General features: G+C 35.3%; 1 protein-coding gene across 3 annotated transcripts; it reads right to left on the bottom strand.

Annotated features, from left to right (window-relative positions):
* Positions 1-444: 444 nt before the first annotated feature.
* On the bottom strand, positions 445-22,615 carry LOC106156695 (FHF complex subunit HOOK-interacting protein 1B). 3 transcript variants are annotated; one of them, XM_087007807.1, is made up of 14 exons: positions 22,450-22,615; positions 19,600-20,488; positions 14,763-14,921; positions 10,993-11,079; positions 9,316-9,360; positions 7,465-7,632; positions 7,092-7,171; positions 6,502-6,708; positions 5,530-5,622; positions 2,751-3,904; positions 2,308-2,486; positions 1,668-1,905; positions 1,260-1,368; positions 445-986 (listed from the first exon to the last, which is right to left on the bottom strand). In XM_087007807.1, the coding sequence occupies exons 2-14, from the start codon at positions 20,344-20,346 to the stop codon at positions 800-802; spliced, it is 3,453 nt and encodes a 1,150-aa protein (XP_086863933.1). In that variant the 5' UTR covers positions 20,347-20,488; positions 22,450-22,615; the 3' UTR covers positions 445-799. The 3 variants fall into 3 exon arrangements, with proteins under 3 accessions (XP_086863933.1, XP_086863936.1, XP_086863935.1); XM_087007810.1 differs by lacking the exon at positions 5,530-5,622; XM_087007809.1 differs by lacking the exon at positions 9,316-9,360.
* Between the last annotated feature and the right edge of the window lie 149 nt (positions 22,616-22,764).

Raw genomic sequence — 22,764 nt, 5'->3', positions numbered from 1 at the left:
TGAGCTCTACTGGCATGTTAGCAGCTCAGTAATATATCACCCTCACAGACACTTGCTAAGATAGATATGATTATAATTCTATGTATATATATACACACACAGATACAGAGAGACTTAGCATCAGATCAACACACAAAAAATGTGCCATGTATGATACTACCTGTCACAGACACAAATGTCAATACCAATAGTATTTCATACCTTTAAAAACGTGCCCCCCCCCCCACCCCAAATTATATATTAATAAACCAATATGACTTCCTATTTACTTTTTGCCCCCCCCCCCCCCCCCCTTTAAACCTCACTCTCGGATATCAAAATACAGTCATTCTTTCACTTTTCCTTCAGAAGCCGATAACTATTTACATTGGAGAGGAATTAAAAACTTTACATTTGTCTCAAAACATGATGAAAGTGACAGAAATTGACCAGTGACACATGACCCAGCAGTAGTCCTGTTATATTTGCATAGAACCAAGATGCACAGTACAATATGGAGTCAAGGCTGAGCAGGGAGCCCTTGCAGCCTTCTTGGTGTCATTGTAACATCATACCTTGTGTTAATGAATTCATGAAAATTAATTCAATGAAAGTACAAAACAGCCAATTATTTTGCAATTATTTTTGCTTTTTAGAGGCAGCATCTTTTTAGCATCTCCTTTTAACTTTTAAATGCCTATTTTCTTATGCCACAATATTTTCTTTTTATTTTAAGGTAAAGCATCACTGTAAGCACTGGCAAAATAAATCTCCATGATGGCACCAATAAATTCCTCCAGTTAAACCTAATCAAAGGCTCTCATCTGATGACAATGGTTGTATATTCTTCATCCTCCATCAACACAGCTTGTTCTTGTGATATAGCAGCCAGTTCTTTCAAAAATTCTTCCAAAATTATGGCACAGAAAGCAGCATTTTTGGTCTCTGGTGGGTCCACTGGTTTCTTTTCTGGCTCGGGTTTCTCTTCTTTCTTTCTATTAATATACCTGAATGGTAAAAAAAAATGGAAGACTGGTTAAATTTAGGAAAAAAAAAAAAAACATCTTAACCTTTTGCAGACAATGTGATGACAACGTGATGAAATGCAAATCTGACCTTCGCATCAAACAAAGCTTCATTTTTTTTTTTACAAAATTGGCTCAGTTCTTCAACACTCCAAATTAAGGAGAAGTTTATTTGCATTGAAAGTCTTTATAAAGTTTGACATCCCATATAAGACTGCCCATTTAAATCCCCATTCCATACTAAGCAGGTATTACCTTGCTCCTCCTGAAGTGATCTCCAACTTTGAATCCTTCCCAGGTTGTTTGCTCTTTCCCTTGTCTGCACCTGACCTACGGAACAAGTCTGCCAACCCTCTCTTCTTCTCTATAAAATAAACAAATGAATCCATAAAACACTGTGGTTTATAAAGTTCCTGACTTGTATTTCTTTAATAATATTAATGGATCAAATGGAATCATTTTCAAATCTGCTGCTGGCAAACACTATGTCGTCACAAGTATGATGATACTCTATACAGCATGACAGTATATTCTGGGCCTAATACACATACCAAAAAGAAAATGAAATAAGTTTTCAAAACCTTTCTAACACTAACAAGGCAACTTTTAAATGACTCTTGTATCTTCATGTCAAGACAAGCCCACACACGTGGCTCCCCCTACCTTTCTGATGGCCCTCATGGACAGTGGGTAATGAATGAGGTGGTAGCTGCTGGTAAAAGATGCTGCTGGACTTCTGTGTAATCACACTATCTGTCCTGGTACATCTCCTCTCCTCTGCCTCAGCCAGGAATGCCCCCTCTTGGGTCACCATGTACTGGTGGCACTTGACCAACATGGGGCTGAACCTCAGGTCATTCTTGGCATAGGTCTCCACCTTAGTCTTCACAGAATGGAGGACCTGGACATTGTGAGAAGGTTTAATTTAATTTCCCTGGTACGGCCAAAGGGACAATGAAAAGAGTGGCTGCTGCTCTATTTTAAAGCACTCTAGCCACACTGTTTCTCATATTGTGCAAATGAATTTTTTTACTTTAATTTTTATTTATGATTTATTTTTATTTATTTTTATTTATCTGCTTTTGTTTTGTCACACTATTTTGTATTTATAATCTAGGATCTCAGACATAAGTCATTCTTTAAAAAGTTGATTTAAGGCTGCCATGTCCAGTTTACAATCTATGCATTTTTCAATGAGAATATTTTCCACGTGCTTCAACACAGGCTAGACCTTCAGCAATATAACCTTCCAAAAATATATCAATACAAGTGAAGAAAACATGGAGTCCAGCCTGTAATTTACCTGCACTAAGGACTTCACACTGGGCTGAAACACCAAGTTATGGTTGAGAAGATAAGACCTAAGGAGTGGCTGAGGGTAGCAGGCCAGTCGTGTGATCACACCTGTGAGGAGAAGGTTCACATCCAATGAGTTCTGGATCATCCCTTCCAGCTTGGTCAGGAGAACATTAAGGAAAGGCCCTGGAAACATTGCGATGTTACTGATTACTACCCTAAACCATGTCGATGTTTTACATCACAATTAAAAAAAATTATATAACTTTTTGTTCTTCATTATTTTGTCATCTTTGAACTGATATTTTAAGGAAAGGAAGGAATTTAATCAAATGAAATAAAATTGAGTTAAAACACATACTGATGAAAGATTGGCAACTAAAGAAGAAATTTTCCTAGAACCGTGACCAGATGACATGCCTAATTGTTCTTGTCACATTTGAGTCTCACCTACAGTGGGCTGGTTGGGGGTATACTTTGTAGGTATTCCAGACTTTCCCAGAGACAACCTGTTCTTCTTGGCAGCCTCCCCTCCGCCCACTTTGTCCTGTCTCGTCTCTTCTGTGATACTCAGCACCTGTTGGACACTCTTCAGTGCCTGCATTGCACTCAGGTCAGAGGCAAGTTTCTCTTCCACAGTCCCCTCAGACAAATTTGGACTAGATTTACTCTCTGGAGCACTGCTTGTTAATGACCTTGGCCTTGCATTGTGATTGGTTGTCAGCAGCTCCTTTGGGTCACATGTTACTACAGCTGACCTTGTGCCAAGGTTGCCCTTTGTACAAGAGTTGCCATCTTTTTGTAATAAGTTGTTTTGTGTTGTACTTTGTGATTCACTTTCAATTCTTTTTTTGTTATTATCTATCAGTAGATCTGTTTCTGACTTTCCTTTTTGCACTGTCACGTCTCTCCCGGTCATATTTTTCAAACTTTCAATCATGTCATCAATTTCGTGGAGACTGTCTTCTAAATTATCACAGATTTCGATGGGAGATTTCACTCTCTTCAAGTAAGTCAAAAAAGACTCTAAATCATCAGAACTAAAACTGTCTGACAGTGCAGCGTCACTCTCTGACCCTCCCCCATTCAGTTCCACTGTGACGTTGCTAGCCGAAGAAGATAAGGCACTATCTACATCAGAAGCACTGGAAACTCTATTACTACGACTCTCAGAACTTTGACACTTCTGATTCGACCCTTCTGTCCCTGGACTAGAATCTAACGACCCTGAAGATCCCTGAACATCGCCTCCTTTCAGTGGGGTTGACCCCAGCAATGTAGGGTCAAGCCTGTTTGGTGCAGACTCTGTCCTTAATTTAAAATCAGACAAAATATTTTTGTAGTCTGTGGGTGTTGGTGTGGGATATAAAACACTCTCTGATGCACATTTACGAGGTGTTGTCAGAAGCATCCCAGCATTCTCTAGTGAGGAATCCTCACTGTCATACAGCGATGACCAGCAATGGCAAGCTTCTGCACATAGATGGAGCTGCTGCCTGGCCTCATCAAGATAGTCCTGGTAACAAGTTTCAAATTTCTCAGCACTTTGGAGTGAAGACTTGCCAATGGTTGTCCCTTCTGGTGATGCTGGCGTGGGATGTCCACTGAAATGAATTAAATTAAAGGTCAATTTATTTTGATGGCTTAATGTGTAAAGCAAACACAGAATGATCGAGTTTTAATCTAATTTTTCCAAGACCACATAGAAGTTTGAACGTGTGAGGATTAGAAAAAAAAATGTCCACAGCATGCTTCTTGACAAATAAAATTCTCAACACTCATTAAAAGTTATTTGCAGAAATGGCTGTCACAAGTACAAGTATATATTATATGCCAACTTTACAATAATCTATCATTATAAAACACTTTCTGGTCTGAAATAACAGTGCAAATGTCAGTTTCAAAACTGCATGAACATCTTGATGGGTGTCAAAACAAAATACATATATTAAGCATTTTATAAAAACATAAAACCAGATTAATAATGTGCAAAATAAACACATTTGCAAATAATCATGTTAATTTCCACACATTATAGTTATAATATTTTCTTATGCCACACCATAGTCTATTTATCACATTATCATGTTCAATCACTGTTTCCATTATAATAAATGTTTCAATGATGTTTTTCTTTTTTTTTTTATATAAATTTTAGGTGTTTTTCATGATTTCACTAGGATTGCTGACCAATTATGAATAAAGTGGATTGCAGTGCTGTTCACCATAGTGCAATTAAGCAGTAAGCGATCATAGCCTTGACCTCAATATATGAATAATATTTTGATTCTGAAATGAGAAGTTTGTTTCTGTTAGTTGTGTACAGTCACACTAAACAATATAATGATTAATAAAAAGAAAAAATATATATATTGAAGAGACAGAAAGTGGTGGAATCTGAAGAAGTTTGAGTGCAAATGACTTATTATGTGCTGGGAATATAATCTACTGAGAAGTTATTTCAAGAAAGATATCTAACTAAACTTATCATATTCCTTTAATTCTCAATTATGATGTGATCCTCAACTGCATTTGCAAACAATCAAAGATAATTTAATGGTCAAAGTAAATTCCTATTTCTAATGTCATTCTAAATAAATCATCTAAATACGGGTATTACAAAATAATCAGGAGAGAACAGATCTGTAATCATAACAGAACAGAAGATTACTAACAGATAAAAGGTCATTTCAAATTGGTTATACATATGTATTTCAGTTGATAAGAAATTGTTCATTACCAAAAGAAAACAGACACATCAACAGTGAATATTTTCAGTAGACAAGTCAAGTCCATTAGACAAGTCTACAGAGCTACTGACTCAGAGATTATGTTTCAATAAAAAAACTCTGAAAAGTCAATTATCAATATTAGTACTGGGGGCTTGCTGGGTGACACAGGAGAGGGTTGACAATTGTGCTGTTTAACAATTTTCTGCCATTCAATTTTTCTGAGCTCTTTGCAAAATAAAAGTTCTTAGTTTTTAGAAGCAGCTTCACAATGATCTCTAACAATAATCAAAATTGAAACATTTCAAGATTCTAACCTTTTCTTTGAAAATTTGAATAGACTTTTAAACAGCATCTTCAACCAATGGAGAAAACATACACACTTTGCCAAAGTCACCGCTCCCTGAGAGGCCACCAAATGAGATTCCAACAAGACCCCAAGCAATCGCAATTAGCTACCAAAGCTCTGCCAACTAGATGGCGCAACTGTCAAAGGTTACCTTGCAGGCACAAATTGACGAGCAGGTTTAGTTCGTCGAAAGAGACGACCAAAACTAAAATTACTGCGTTTTGGTTTTGGTTTGGAGGGAAAACTGGAAAGGAAAGGCAACTTAATATGCAACATGCTGAATATATAGTCTACATGATTGTGTTGTTAGCTATTCCAGGTTAAAAACTTGCTACTTTAAAATAAATAAATCCATACCTTATAACATGGCTTAAAGAAAATCAAATAAAACCATGTTATTAAAAAATATTGCCTATTGAGGACTTCAGTATAACTTATGTTGATGAACTGATGATGAATGTATTTAGTTCTCTCAAGACACAGATAAAAGAAGAAAAGACTACCACAATGACATAATTTCAGTTACAGTTGTTAAGCATTACATCTATTTAACACAAATGACCAGACTTTGCAGTGTAGGCAATGTATAGATGACACAATGAAGGAGCATGCACTGTGAAAAGCATTGACAAAGTTGCATGCAACTGAAGTGCTGAAATAAGTTTTTGATGCTTGATAACCATAAAACATGTCCTAAACCAAACAAAAATAAATAATAATAAAACAAAATGATTTATTTCAAAGACCATTTTTGTAAAAATTTTTGCTAAGTTATCAAAACATAAACTATGACAGACCATCTGAGAAATTTAGCACAAAGTTTGATAAATTTGACAATTTTTGTTCTCTTCTTTTCTCATTTTTTTTAAATAGTGTTTCATGTTGGTTTTGGTTAGTTCTTTTACCTGCATTTTTGTGCGTCAATACAAGCATTAAAATAACACAAAGAAGTTTCATTCAAACAGGTTAGCCCAATTCAGTTTTGTGAACTTCACACACACTACAGTTTTACTCTACCCTGAAGATATTACAAAGTACAGAGCAAGATTCATCAGCCCACCGTACTTAATGCACAAAATGGAGGTGAAAATACACAGGTATCCCTCAGCCTATCAGATCTTACCTTGACCCTGAGACAGGCAGGTCCTTCGTGACTACCATGGTAACTGTGCCTGCAGCTGCTGCCCCCTGTGGACCATTCACGGAGCCTGTCCTGCCCCCTACATTTGGTATAAGAGCCAGGAACTTCTCTGCTGCCTTGCTGTACAAGTCTACATCCCCCACTGCCTTCCTCTGGCTCACCATCACATGTGTGCACGGCACCAAGTACCTAAGAAGAGTGTTTTTTTCCAAAATTAATTTCTGATATTTTGAAGTACAGTAATATATCATACTACGTATAAAACACTTAAAAGTTTTTTAAAATTTTTTTATATTTTTTGCTTTTAGATTATCAAATTGCTGAGCCAAGTCAAATCCACATCAGTTCAATAAATTATATAAATGTGCCCCCAAAAATAGTTAAAATGCAATAAAACAAATGAATAAATATAAGCTACAAATAAATGTTTCATCTTTCCTTTGCATTCCATTAATCCTATAAATTTAGGATTAAAGATAACAGACATTCATAATGCAATGCCATAGAATATGCTTACGTGTTGAGGTATACACATACATATTCATCATTTTATCCATTTCTTCCAGACTTACTTGAAAACTAGCTGGTACATGACATCTTCACAGTTCAGATCCAGAAGGGTCTTAAACAACCCTAATGACACAACACACAGCTGAAACAGACACAAGAATACCTTGCTACTTTGATGTGAATGGTATTTTACAATTGAAAATTGTCACATTTTTTAACCATTTTTTTTTCTTGTATTTAGATTAACATTAGATGACAGATAAGGCAAAATATTTTATCTTTAAAATTATTTTAAAACATTTAATATTGGTATAATCAAATGAAACAAATTTTTTCCCTCCCTAATTAATGAAGATTATTACCATCATAACTGTCATTGTTATTATATATTCATCTTCTCATACTTTGTAAACAAACCACAGTCTGTGGCCTTACCTTGGAGTTGCTGCTAATTCTTGTGATCAGAGATTCTAAAATGTTGATTTCATCATGGTGTTCAGTCAGAATAAACTTCAGGAAAGTTCTCATCAGAGCGGGCTCTGTAATTCTCCGTAAGAACAGGTCCAGGTATGCCGTTGCAGCAATCACCTCATCCATAGAATTCTGAAAGAGAGAGCTACAGCTTTTGAAATAAAAATGTCACAACAGGGAGGCAGTTGAAAGAAATCAAACACCTCTGATTTTTCTGCCATAAGTTATGGCCAATAAGAGCTTTAAATGATATTGAATTGACTGTAGAGTGATGGTACTTTTCAATTTCAATTTCTTCTCAAAATGATTAAATTAGGACCAGCTGAATACAACAGTACATGTACATGGCACTCAAGTAAATCCAATTTGAAGTTCTTTAAATTAAGATAATATCTGTTAAAAAGAAATGTTTGTTATTTTTACTTGAAGTTTAAATTAATACTAAGGGTTTTAAAGACCTGTGCACACCTACAAAAATTAGTAAATGAAAATAATGCAAAGTAGAAGGACAGAAAACTCTTTTATAAGCTCAGAAAACCACTGTTACATTTTCAAGATAGAAACAGGCTATCAGGCATAAGACACTGGAGAACAGGGTACATATAAAACAAAACTTGGGAGTAAAGTATAAAGAACACAGAGCAAAGAGTTAAAAGAAACTATGCCAATCTTAATGAAGAGGAAGACTATTGACTGAGACAGGTTCTTAGTAAGCTAATATAACATTAACAGCTTCCTCTACAAAAACTATGATAATGGAACACTGCATAAGAAATAACGTAGCAATGCCTATGATGGCATTATATCTTGGAAAAAGCTTTTAATGTTGAAAACTTTTTTGCAATAAAAGCTGAAAGCAGTAGTTCATTTCTTTGTGAAAATTGAATAGAATCTATATTACACAATTATACATATTATTCCTTTCACAATATTTTATAATGTTACATAAATTTAAGTCTCTTTAGTTGGTCAAAAAAAAACCCAAAATCACTTCTTATAACCATACAAAACTGTAGATACTGCGATAAAATTATTTCATTTCTTCGTTTTCAGTAATGAAAGCATTTAAATGAAACAGTTGTGAAGAGCCCCCTCTAGGTTAATATGTAAATGCATGCCACTCACTAGAACTACAGTGGGGGTTACATAGTAAGAGGCATTCAGAACTGATCCAACTGAAACCAATAATTGACTAAGTGATGTCATCAGGTAGCTTGATTGCTTACCATATCATTTAACTTTTAGAATATCCCCAGAAGGATTTTCCAATGTGATTTTTTTCTTGTGAATTAGTGATTTTAGTTAGACCAGTCCTGGAAATGCCTTATTGCTGTGTTTACTTGTCAGGGATGAACACTTTATCCAAAACTGAAAGCAGCTGAAAATTTTGTCATTTGTAATAGAAGTTCGAATGCACAAAAACTTTGTCTTGTCTTTGCTCAATCTAAAAGGGCTCTATTTCAGCCAAAGATATTTTGAAGAGAACCATACACAAAAAGTGGATCATTTTACTTCTTTTCTGGTCCAAAAAAATAATTTTAGTCACAGAAACTCAACAAGCTTGCATGATCTATTCAACAGACTATATTACAATTTGATCTCTGGCAAAACACAGCTGGTAGTGGAGGCCGCATTTCCAATCTCTGACAGCTTCATATTCGCACACGCCTTCTAAGCACACTTAGAAATCTCAAGAAGGTGTGCTGAGATTACATGTGCTAAGATAAGCTGTTACAACTTCGATGGAAATGCGTCTCAAACAGAAGAATACGAAGGGCACACATGCAGGAAGACACGTTGGCATTTGGTACTGACCACAAAGAGCTTTTCAAGGATGGACATGGGCAGTCCAGATATGTCCTTGGGTGGTAAAAGAACAAGAAATCATGGAATTTAATCATGTTATTTGATGTGAAAAAAAGTGATGCAAATCATTATACTGGTTTCTACTGTAAATTATTATCTATTGTATATATTTTGCACTAAAGTAACAGCTCACTACAGTAAACTTTCATTCGTCAAAATTTCTTCACAGCTGAAGTTTGCAGAAGCCAAAAAATTTTTTGAGGAACATAAATGTTTGTTCCTGGCAATTGCAAAAAGTGCACATTAAATTAATTTTTCCGGCACCATTCCCTTTTGCAATATAGTAACATTTATTTTACTGTAAACTAAAGTCTACTCCAGCCAGCTGTAAAAACTGTGTGAGATAGCATTCATCATTTTCTAAATAGATTTTTTTCGTCAAGTTATTCTCCCTTCCCATAGCAATAATCAATGTAAAGAATAATCAAGGAAATAAATGAAAAGCAGCATGATATTGGAACCATTCAACAACTGACTTAATTGTCACACTATGAAACCATTTAGTTCTATGATTTAAGTCATGATATACAGCAATGATCAAATCAATATACAGGTCTTTTATGCTTATATTACATGATGTACTGACAAAAGGAAAATAATAACCTTAATGACCTATGTTGGAAAAAAGGCCCAACAAAAGAAGCCTTCACAAGCCATTGCATTTATCACTCAATCTATCACTTCACGTCATCACAAGTATTGTTCAATGTATCACTTTATCACATGCTTTGCATATACACAAGCACTCGAGAGCTTTTCACTTAGTTTTTTTAACTTTATGTAAATTTCACCAAATTAATGATTTTCTGTCAAAATGTTACCATATTTTTCAATAGCCAAATCTTGATTGAATTTACTTTTCATGATTGATGAAATATGTTTTTTTTTTTTTCAAATATATTTCAGGGTTCAAAATTAAGTGTATCATATAATCTCCTGCCACGCAAGTCATGTACAAGTCTTCCTGTTTCCATGTCTATATCACCAAACATTTCATGAAAGACTGATCAATCTTTCCATCATATACCACCTACCACCCAGTGCTGCATGCAAATAACATGTCTACCAGTTGATACACAGAAATATCGTGTGCTGAATGTAAAAACATAGGAGATGGGATATTTTTCATATCTTTCAATGGCAAATATCCAAATTTCTCAGGTATCAGACAAAGATTTGGCCATGGACTGACTCTGGTTCTATTGACACCATCAGATAATGCAATAAATCAGCCAGTGATTTAGCCGTCTACGCCCAACAGGGACTCTCTTTACAACTGCCATATGCTTTATATTGCCTTCTATCACTATCTTTACTTTTCAGATGGCATATTGGTGAACTACCGGAGTTAAAATTCTGAAATAATGTTTGTAATTTGGTCATCTGATGATGTCACTGAACCAAAAACAAGGTTTTAATTTTTCTGAATTTACTTAAAGATGCTCCATACTATGACACATACTCAGGTAAGCACAAACATCCACACACCCCCCAAACACACACACACACACACAACACACACACACCCCCCACACACACAACACACACACACACACCCCCCACACACACAACACACACGCTTCATCACTTCACTTCAAATACCATAATCTGTTATCTATGCTCTACCTGATGTAATGCAGGCCCCAGGACAGGCACCAGGAAGCCATTGTAGATAAAACTGAGCAACTGATCTCTAACCATTGGGTGGGCAACCTGAGAAACAAGATGATCAAACTTAGGGCACATTTAGAACAGCAGACTAACTGATCTGTGGATCAAATATGACAACCTACTCAAAAGCTTGCTGCTTAATTCCCAATAAGACACTGAACAGATCCTCTGTGTGGAATATGCAACAAGGCAGCAAAGCTGTCAAATGTACAGACAAAAAACAGGAAATAACGATCCACAAATTAGGCTACTATCAATTCTGATGCAAAAGTACATTATGTTAAACTGCAAATTCAACATCAAATTTTAATTATGCTCAACAGGTAATACCAATGTAAGTAAAATGTGTAACAAGTTCACAATTTGAAAATGTATAACTTCCAGAAAAAGAAGCCAATTAGACTGCTTTTCCAACTCAGGCTGCATTTTGGTCCTGTATTTCTTTTATGGCAATCATAAGTAACATGATTTTCCCATAATGGTCATCATGGCAGCAGCACCCAAAATTGTGTTTTCTTCTATTCTGATGACATATTACATAATGCTTAACAGCATGATGTACGTCAATCTTTAATAACAAAATATACGTATCATGGATTTTCAGAAAATGTGACTAGCATGGCTCTTCAAGCCTGTGCAACTTTTAAGTCACACCTTGGAAATGCCAATATGTGAAAAATTAAATTTTCACAAAAAAACTGTTTAACTGGCAGTAAGAATTACCAAACAGACTGCATTGCCTACTGAAGCTGTATTTTAATCCCATGTTTCTTTCCTGTAAGTTTAAGAACAGTAAGTGACATGGTTTTTCTTAAATGGTCATCATGGGAGCAGTGGCCAAAATAGTTTTTTTGTTAACATTGCCTAAGAACTGAATCTGAGGAAATGTGAAAAAACAGCATAACTACTAAAATAGTGGCCCGATCATGCCGATTTTCGAACTTGCCCTGTGTTTTAGTAAGACTGATTATTCCTGTGAGTTTCATGACAACAGGCCTAATGGTTTTCCTTAAAATGTGTTTATAGGGTTGCATATACGCTGAAAAGTGAAAAAAACAGCATAACTTATACAATAATGGCCCGATCATGCTGATTTTCGAACTTGACCTGCGTTTTATGAATATTCATCAGCTCTGTAAATATTAAGCCAAAAAGTAAAACTGCCCTCCACTTATCGTGTTTACAATGAAAGTGCACGGCGCTGGCGCTGGCGACAGCGACGGCGACGACAGACGCAGGTGATGGCAATATGTACAAACACATCTGTACATATTTACTGTACTGTTTGAGAACAGTAAGTGACATGGTTTTTCTTAAATGGTCATCATGGGAGCAGTGCCCAAAATAGTTTTTTTTTCAAAATTTGATGCAATATTACATAATGTTTAACAGCATAATGACCATCAATTTTTAAAAATATAATATTAGTATCATGGATATTCAGAAAATGTGACTAGCAAAGGTCTTCAGGCCCATGGAACTTCAAAGTCACAACTTGAAAATGCCAAAATGTAAACAAAATAGCACTGTTCTGAAATGTTTTTTTTTTTTTTCATTTTTAACAATTTTTTTAACATAAAACAAAATTAACAGGTTACTGCCATTTTTATACGATCAACTAAGAAAATTGATGAGATGGGAAAAATATCAATACAACAGTGTTAAATGTCCAATTTCCTCCATTCTAAGATTCTGAACATAGTAAATGATTGAATCTGACAAACTGCAATGATATGAGTTTATTTCCATTTTTGAAACTTTATTACACAATACACGATAACAAGTTTACCATCATTTTTACATAATCAACTAACAATAATATAAAGATGCAGGAAATGTCAAACAAACACTTTTACATGTCTTATTAGTTAAATAATGAGACTGTTAACATGCCTAAGAGATGAATCTGAGGAAATGTGAAACAAGACAGCACTGTTCTGACATGGGTTTATTTCCATTTTTAACACTTTTTTTTAACATAAAACAAAATAAACAGTTTACTGCAATTTTTATATGATCAACTAAGAAAATTCATGAGATGGGAAAAATATCAATAGAATAGTGTTTAATGTCCAATTTCCTCCATTCTGAGATTCTGAACATAGTGAATGATTGAATCTGACAAACTGCAATGATATGAGTTTATTTCCATTTTTGACACTTTATTACACATTACACGATAACAAGTTTACCATCATTTTTACATAATCAACTAACAATATTGTAAAGATGCAGGAAATGTCAAACAAACATTTTTACGTATCTTATTAGTTCAGTAATGAGACTGTTAACATTGCCTAAGAGTTGAATCTGAGGAAATGTGAAAAAACAGTATAACTTCTAAAATAATGCCCCGATTATGCTGATTTTCGAACTCAACCTGCGTTTTAGTAAGATTGACCACTCCTGTGAGTTTAATGACAATTGGCCCATCTGTTTTTCTTATATTGTGTTAACGGTATTGCATATATGCTGAAAAATGAAAAAAACAGCATAACTACTCAAATAGTGGCCCGATCAAGCCGATTTTCGAACTTGACCTGTGTTTTAGTAAAATTGATTATTCTTATGAGTTTCATGACAACAGGCCTAACGGTTTTCCTTAAAATGTGTTTACAGGGTTGCATATACGCTGAAAAGTGAAAAAAACAGCATAACTTATACAATAATGGCCCGATCTTGCTGATTTTCGAACTTGACCTGCGTTTTATGAATATTCATCAGCTCTGTAAATATAAAGCCAAAAAGTAAAACTGCCCTCCACTTATCGTGTTTACAAGGAAAGTGCACGGCGCCGGCATCGGCGACGGCGACGGCAACGACAGACGCAGGTGATGGCAATATGTACAGACACATCTGTGTCTGTACATAACAAGCATTCAAGTAAGACAGTCATATTTGATCTGCAGATTTGTTAGTCCTCTGTTCTGAATGCTGCCTTCAGGTGCCTTCCCAATGAAACTATTGCACTAGGTAGATCGATCCAATTCTGTGGGAACATGGATGTTCATCTCCCCCTAGCTGCTTGAGAAGGCAATATCAATTAATTAATTAGATTACATTCAGTGAGTCCCCATGGAGTTGGACTGATCTACCTAGTACAATAGTTTCATTGGGAATGGACCCTTACAAGTCAAATATTCATGATAAAAAATGCAATAAAACCACCAGCAATGTACTTGAACATGGTACTGCCACAAAGGGAAATAACTGAAGATTGCTAGTGGGAATGTCTGCGAATAATCACAATGCATTAACTCTGACGATAGTGCTTTTTCCATTACCCAGTTCATGACAAATTGCAAAGCAGTTTGAATAAGATAGAAAATTTAACCAATACAGTGACCATTCCATAACAGCACACTAAAATATTACAGCGTTGTCTTGATCATCAAGTCAATTATAACAACAACAGATGGAGAGGCCAAGCCCTCAACTGGAGCTTCCTCCAAGATATCAAAGAGCATTTTAATCAGTTTCACCTAAATTAAATATCCAATTAAAAGATTTACATTTTTAAATATTTTACTCATAATAGCAGGTTCACAGCCAGTAACAACTTCACTATCTTTAAATCATGTTTACATGAACAGGAATTTCGACCCTCACCGATCGGTCAAGAGGCAGTCACATGAGGTCAGTTTTTTCATCGAACTGACCTCCAGTCCTAAGTATCGAATTGATGTCCTAACTATAACTGTATATATTATTAAACTGATGGTCACCTGAGCGACAGCATTACAGAACTCCAGTGAGTTGAGGAACATCCCCAGGTCAGGTATCTGGAGCCAGTCTTCACGCGTCAGCTGATACCAGTCTGAGGTGGGAATCTCCAGCTTTCTGGGCAGGGAGGAATACAGTCCACTTAAACCTGTGGCTAGGACCTGAAATTATATACATCAAAACAGTTTGAGATACTAATATAAAGCTGGGTTTTCTAGCTTTCTGGGCAGGGAGGAACACAGCCCACTTAAACCTGTGGCTAGGACCTGAAATTATAGACATCAAAACTGTTTGAGACAGTAATATAAAGCTGGGTTTTCTAGGTTTCTGGGCAGCGAGGAATATAGGCCACTTAAAAACGTGGCTAGAACCTAAAATTATAAACATCAAAACACCATGAGACACTAATATAAAGCTGGGGTTTCTAGCTTTCTGGGCAGGGAGGAACACAGCCATCTAAACCTGTGGCTAGAACTTGAAAATAATTAATTTTCTCAAATCTCAATTGCTTTGAGGAAAAAAAATGTAACTTTGCCATTATATAATAAAATCTTTGGATCAATTGGATACAGGATGAACCTATATTAGTGATGTACTCCCTGCCTTATGAATAATGTAGCAATGAACTGTACCGTGAATTCTAAAACCAAAGGCTTCTCAATTATAACTAAAAGCTATTCTAAAGGTCAGCGGCTTATGGGACTTATTATACAGACGACATTTCTTTCAATATTAGAATTCCCAATGAATAAGAAATGACCATTAAAGCTTTCTGGATGATCTCCCTAAATGAGCGTGATCCATCTTTGTGGCTGTGCAAAATCAATAAAATGATTCCTGATTTTACTCCCTCATCAAATCACTACCCGTGCTAAATGGCTGTATTCCAAATACTTATTCTCTCTGCAGATATTCCACATACAGTATTAAAAAAAAAATTTTAAAAACACTGGATGACAATCTCAGCTTTGAGTTTAGCAATACATAAACAGTACAGCAATATGAACAAATAACAGTCTACAAAAGTTATTGATTCATAATGAATTAGAAGGTATATTTTGAAACGGACAATATTTCAAAGTGCTGTAGTTAGAACATTCTGCAACCTTAATGATTCTAATATGGATAACAATGTCAACATTGAAGTAGATAATACCTCGAAGGTCTACATTAAGAACAAACACCCGTCTACAGTATGATACTATGTCATAGATTACATTTGGAAACATAACTATATGAAAAATTTAAAGACAAGCTAAAAAATTGTTATTTGTAGATAAATATATTTCTATAATGGATAACATTTTGTTATGAACAGTATGTTAAATGTAATTTAAAAAAATCCTACAAATTTCAATTTCTGATCCAATCATATCACTATAGATAAGTTATACTTCAGACAAAAAATCATAATGGTTAAATGCCCAGATCTACCTAATTAGAACCTTGCAGTCAGAGCTTTATTATCAATAATTTGTATTATCACCTTGACAATCAATACCCATAACACTGAGGATTAAATTTCCTTCTGATTAATTTAGCATATTTCTTCTGTGATTATTCTGATTGCAGTGTACATACTGCAGAATGATTTCTTTGCAAAACAACTGGTGCTTGTACAGTCCTTCATCTGTACATTTGTATCAAGAACTAAATAATGTATTGCCTTTATGTGAAAATGACATGTTTTGTCATTTCTTTTCAGGAATACAAATTGTCCTTTCAATTCTATAAACAATCACTAAATACTTTATACAGGCCTGGAAAACAAACCAACAGCTTTTTGAATTTTTCAATAAATGAGTAATTCCAAGGAGCTTTTCTGAAATACCCTATACTAAAACTTCTTGATTGAGACAAAAAACAAATATCCTTTTTTGCTTCAAGACTGAGACCATTATCAAAATGTTTATTGTCATTGATCAATTCCTTCTCATACTTGTTCTGGAGGAAGGAAAACAGATAATCTTGTTTTCTGTTTCATATTTTCTTAGCACAAGCTGCAAATGATTTTAGTGGTGGCAAATCAATTGTGAAGTAAATGTTACTAAAGCAGGTTGGTTTATTGAGGGTTTCCTTTACTAAATAGGCTCATCAATCAATTCAATTGCCTTGGTTAACCAAAAGAAAAGAACACTTGGTGAAGTTCCACAATGTTTTTGTAATACCAGCCAGCTTAAGGATCCCATTCCAAAACCTAGATCAATCTAGCAGGATCGGTCCATCTCTGAGGGGATTCTCGCTAAATTGTTTCAAGCTTAAGCACCTCTGATGTCTGGCATGCCTACTGAAGCTGTAAGGGAGTAATTAACTATTGCTTAGCAGCTACAGTAGGTGTGCCAGACATCTAAGGTGCTTAAAGCAATTCAACAAGAATCCCCTCAGAGATGGACTGATCCTGCTAGATTGTTCTAGGTATGGGAATGGGTTGAAGGTCTACAAGATATGTAATCCCTGACAAGTCATGTTTTGTGGTCTTAATATCAAATTCTGACCACCAAAAAGCTTGTTTTCTTAATTTTAAACTTTTGAATTTGATGTACAGACCATTCACAGTTTAGATAAGACACATTTTTTATAAATGTACATATCAGTAAAACTGCCTCAGATATCCTGGAGAGCCATAGCGTTTTTTTTTTTTTTTTTTTCAACAACAAATACACATCTGTATTCGCCTATCTATTCACACAAGTGGATAAATTCCATTACATAAAGTTTTAAAATCATGAGTGGGAGACTGTCAGAGCAACACTTCTTGATTATATGCCAAAACAACAGGCAACAATTTTTCACCTAGTAAAAGTTTGAGTATGACTAGGTTCCCATGCTTAGATTGATCTAACAGGATCAATCTATCTCCAAGGGTTTTCTCACTACATTGCTTTCAGCGGCAAGAAGCTTAGATGTCTGGCACACCTTCTGAAGCTGCTAATGCATTGATAATTACCTTCTAGAAGTAGACGTGACAGACATCTAAGCTGCTTAAGTTAGTTGCAATTTAGCAAGAATCCCCTTGGAGATAGATCGATCTAAAGTTAGTACGATAGGGTCTGGGAATGGTCCCTATCATGGTATGTACCTGAACATGAAATCTTGCCTTCTTTATGGCACACAATGATGCACCTATCTTTAATCTTACTAGTGTTTACCAAAGGAAAAAAACTACTTGCAGTTATAAATCAGTCACATGAGAAAACTAAGGGCACTTTTTTTTAGATGCACCACAGAATAAGCCATGCTATAGGGCAAAAAACCTGTAATGACTAACCTACTAGCTGAATGGATTAACTCGACGAAGTATAATATGGCTTCTATATCTTGCACTTCAGTTAATTGGATTTTATCTTTGAAATTAGACACCTAAAAAGTAACACACTGGTATATAAAACATCTTCATGAATTTTGATACAGGACTTAAAGCTTTTATTGAAAAAAAAATTAATATTATTAATTATTTCAAATGTCACACATATGATTATCATGATGCTTGCAAAACAACCACTTTACATGTATCTGAAAATAATGACTTGCTCTTCTTAAATTATGTATTATTAATGATGTCTAATTCCAGTACTGGTTTTGCCTAAAATACGACATGTATTTATTCATGATGGTAGCCATAAATGTTGAATGATGGCCAACAATACCTGACATAATACTCACTAAACAGCACTATGATGTTATGTCTTGGTATCCTGCAAATATTCACAGAGATCACAGTGAAGAGGGGGGGGGGGGGGGGAGAGAGAGATACTAGTAACAGAATTTGCCCAAAATCTATGTTCTCCTTTGAGTAAATTTCTTTCACCACATGAAATCAGAGACAAGTAATGAGGAAAATTTAATTCTCTTTTGGGAAAATGCAGTGTAATGAGAGATTCCATGGAGATGGAACTGAAGACTAACAAGGTTATGTTCAATATATAGACAGGATAGCAGAATGTACACAACAGAAAGTCATGTGCCTGCTGCATATTAAATGTTGTTTTTTTCTTTTAAGTGTGAAAAATAGTGGGTGGTTTCCAGAGCATGCAAACCCACTTCCTTAAAATGCATACTGGCTAACAATCAATGAAATAAAAATACTTCATGAAGATAAAATAATACTCTAAAATGTCATTATAATTTTATGAAGTCACTTATCAACCAAAACAAATTTCAACATAATTTAGTTTACTTCCAATCCTATTTCAAAATTCTGTCAACAAATTCTCCATAATGAACCTTCAAAAAAACTACACCTGATTCCAAAGGACCCAGCTACTCAATATAATTTGTCTCTTTGAGATTACCTGAGATAATAATTGGTCTGTTATGATGTAATCAAGCCACTTCCAGCTACATCTGGCTTCAGATCCAGGTAATTGATCACCTGGTTTCATGCCTTGAGGCTGCAGTCAGCTAGGCATAGTTAATGACTTTAGTCTGTCACAATAGTTAATTAAGACGTGATTAAGTGTGTGATACCCTGGTTATATTCAGTTTATCAATGCCTGGCACATCTGGACATATATCTAGCTAATGGTTGGGATAATAACAAAATGTGCAAAAGAGGATATCAAATACACCTGCAACAAATTTATATATATATATAAAAAACTTGAATTATGACATTTTCTTTGCCAATGGTGTTGTTTTCAGTAAACTGAAAAGGAATAATTAGCATAAAAAACAATATCAATATATAACATTAAATAAAGTACTCTTTGGTGTAATTTTTCTTCTTTTAAAAACAAAACTTTAACAGTTATGAAAACATGACATGACTGACAATATTTTAAATATTTATAAAAGGAACAAAATTCAACAGAACTGTGACTGCCATACAGTGATACTTACAGGACAGAAATCAGAGTGTTCTGCCACATGTTTCCCTATCTCTTCATTCACAGCAGACAGGGACATGATCAGTAATAAAGCATCTCTGGCCTGTTGCCCCAGGTTGGCCTCTCTGTGGACGTACGGGATCAGCAGAGAAAAGACCAGGAATTTGGCCGACCCCTGCACCTCATGGGCCGAAAAAAATAACTCCAGTAACTGAGGGTCTTGTGACAAGCATACACAAAGCTGGTGAAGTAGTAACACCTCATGCTGCTCAATGTGAATATTCTTAGTCTCTGAACATGATGACAGTAATTTCATCAAAGGGCGAATGATAGGCTTATGCACCAGCAATCTTTGCCTGGCCTGACTTATCAACTGTTCGTACATTTTCAGCTGCTCAAACTTCAGTTTATGTCGGAACTCCACGCTTTGGTTACACCAATTAAACAGCACTTCCAGCAGGTTTTCAGTCAAAGTGAACCTCAATATGGGGCCCTGACACCCGTCCTCCTCCTTCTCCTCTATCAGCAAAAACATCATCTGACTGAAATAATGGAGCACTGCTTCGATATCGTCAGCAATGTTCTGGGCTGTCCTGGCTGCATTGGTGGTTTGTATTATGGCTAAAATCTGCTGCCAGTGTCTCTCATACACCTCCAGTCTGGTCTGAGCCTCTTCCTCAGCCTGCAGCTTCCTACTGCTGTTACTGCCCTGGCTTCCAGGACTTGGGGATTTAGACGAACTTCTTTTAAACAGACTCATACTTCTTATATCTTGCTACAATGCTGGTCACACAAATGCAAATCTGACCCCAAAAACAAATCTGTCTGCAGCTTTTTTCTTTAACCAGCTAGTCTCTTTTTATGTTACTGGGTCTCACATGGTCCTGTTCATTCTCAGACACCTGTAAATATTAAATAGGTTTACTAATCAAGTGATAATAGCCTTGATGGCATTCCTTTCAAAGATACAAGTGCTGCACATGATAATTACACATACCACACAGGTTATCAACTCAGCACAAATCTAATCATAGTCCAGATTTCAATATATAAACTAACTTATAGCATTGGCTTCATTCTTATTTAAGGGATGTGGTTATTCTGAAAGCTCTTTATTACTGAATTTTATATATCGAAGTGGCTTCACCACTCTGAAGTGACACTGGATATATGAAGGAAATTAACAAGTCTGAGATCCTGCTAAAATTCTTTTTAGAGCAAAATAATATTAATTTTCAACAAAATGCAGTTTTAACAGGAAACCAGATTACGATTGCAATTTCAATAGGAAACTAGTCCTCAATAACCCTGTGCTAGTGTGGATATTACTGTTACATATTGATAATATTAGCATGCCATCATGCAATTATGTCATCAGAACATTTGTATAATGTAACTAGCTTTGTCTTCAGCACTGGTAATAATTAATTTTTATTTCTATCATTTTTTTAAATTTATTTCAATCTATATTTTATTCATTGAGCAAAACAAAGTCACATGGGAAGCCATTGTAAATTTTTACCTTCACAAATTTGAAACTGTGTTATTCAAGATGGAAAAGACAGATGTGAGAATTAGGCATACCTAACTAAACCAGACAATATTTCTATGCTGATTTGAACTAAATATTTTGAAAACTTGTGTCTTGATTAATGGTTTTAATAATAGTAAATTGTCCACTTTTACACAGTGTGCTGATCAAGTGGGTCATGGGTAAGGGGAAGACAATGAAGTATATTTTCTTCAACGACAGAGAATTATTACACGAAAACAAATCAGTGTACAAGTATTCAAGTCATGCTCAACTTGATCAAGAACTACTAAGTAAAAATTTACAACTTTCAGAGTTAAAATCGTGCAGCTGTTATTTAATTTTCAATGACTAATGACTCATGAGCTATGCCGCAATAAGTTAATTTTTTTTTAAATGCAAGTCTAAATATGATGATATTTCTACACAGGTGCAGTGTGTGTGTGTATGCGTGAGTGTAGGTAGATCACAATCCGCTAGGGGCGCTACAGTCGTAACTGTCCACGGGCAGTGAAGTGTTAAACTGAAGTCGGCCTGCTGACAGTTCGCCTATGGAACCCCTTTTTTAAATCTCTCTTTTAGCGCTGCGTAAAAAAACTAATACAAGCCATTAACTAAATAAGTTGTAAATCAAAGAGTAAAATCCGGTCACATGATTTTCCCATGTTGCAGTCTTTGACAAGTTTCGGTTCTGCTTGTTTTAAGTTTTGCCTCTACAAAATGCTAAAAAATTTCAGGTAAGTGCTGGTATCATCTTTTTGAAATTTATATCCAGCAAAGTTTATGAAATTTGCTATATTATGTAGAAAAATCATGAAATTTGAAGGTTGCGAAGTATAGTTAATTTAATCCGCAATATTACATGATGTGAAAATTACCACAGGGAAATAGCTCTGCCCTGATTAGTCACAGGCTATGTGAGCCAGACAATAGGCTGAGCACACAAAGACACACAGGGTGCTCTGCTGCGCCTGAGTGATCACTGCTGGTCAGTGGGCACAGGTTTTGAGCTGAGAAGTGTGGACACTTTTGGTGGATTTTTGCAGTTAAAAAACTTCAATATCTTTGTTGCTTGTAGGAATATTTAAAAAATTCCAAATGATTTCATCCGGTTTTTGCATTACCTTTCAGATGATATAAGTATTTTAATTTTCTGATCAGTTTGAAAATTTTTCTGATATACCTACGTGAGTGCCAATGCCAAAGTGTAAATATTTCTATTTAGACGCCGATTGCTACAAATTTTACCAATTTTAAAGAAATCGAACGGTTCTTTATTGCTCATTAATGTCATATTAATCTAAAAACAAATGGATATATATTTTTACTTACGGCGAGTATACGTATACCAAAGGAATTTCCACCCAATCGTCTTGTACCTGCCCAGTGAAGCCATTTTGGATGTTTAGGTGTTGGCACGTGACTAGAACTCTCTAAACTAAATACCACATATCATTTTTCGGAATGTTGAATGGATGCATTTAAAGCAACTTTTTAAAGAAAGGGAGATAATCAAGGAAGGAAGCTGTTACTTGAAGTTTCAGTCTTGTAAAATTAATTCCATACTTTTTCATTCCCTCGAATTTTAAAATCTGGTTTAGAGATTATAACTAGTGCGTGGAATCCCCATATCCTTCCGCATTTAAT

The sequence above is a fragment of the Lingula anatina genome, chromosome 3 (genome assembly GCF_051362555.1).
Source record: "Lingula anatina isolate TDL-2025a chromosome 3, LinAna3.0, whole genome shotgun sequence".
In the NCBI taxonomy this organism is placed as follows: Eukaryota; Metazoa; Brachiopoda; class Lingulata; order Lingulida; family Lingulidae; genus Lingula; species Lingula anatina.
The sequence above is the reverse complement of the archived record's forward strand: the minus strand, read 5'-3'. Positions and strand labels throughout refer to the sequence as shown.

Bases quoted from the DNA above. Each gene is read 5' to 3' on its own strand.
- LOC106156695 (XM_087007807.1), bottom strand. From the start codon at position 20,346: ATGAGTCTGTTTAAAAGAAGTTCGTCTAAATCCCCAAGTCCTGGAAGC. The intron at 7,633-9,315 runs GTCAGTACCAAA...TCTCTCTTTCAG, and splicing joins TCCTTGAAAAGCTCTTTGTG to AATTCTATGGATGAGGTGAT. The intron at 3,905-5,529 runs GTAACCTTTGAC...AATTCATTTCAG, and splicing joins CGTCAATTTGTGCCTGCAAG to TGGACATCCCACGCCAGCAT.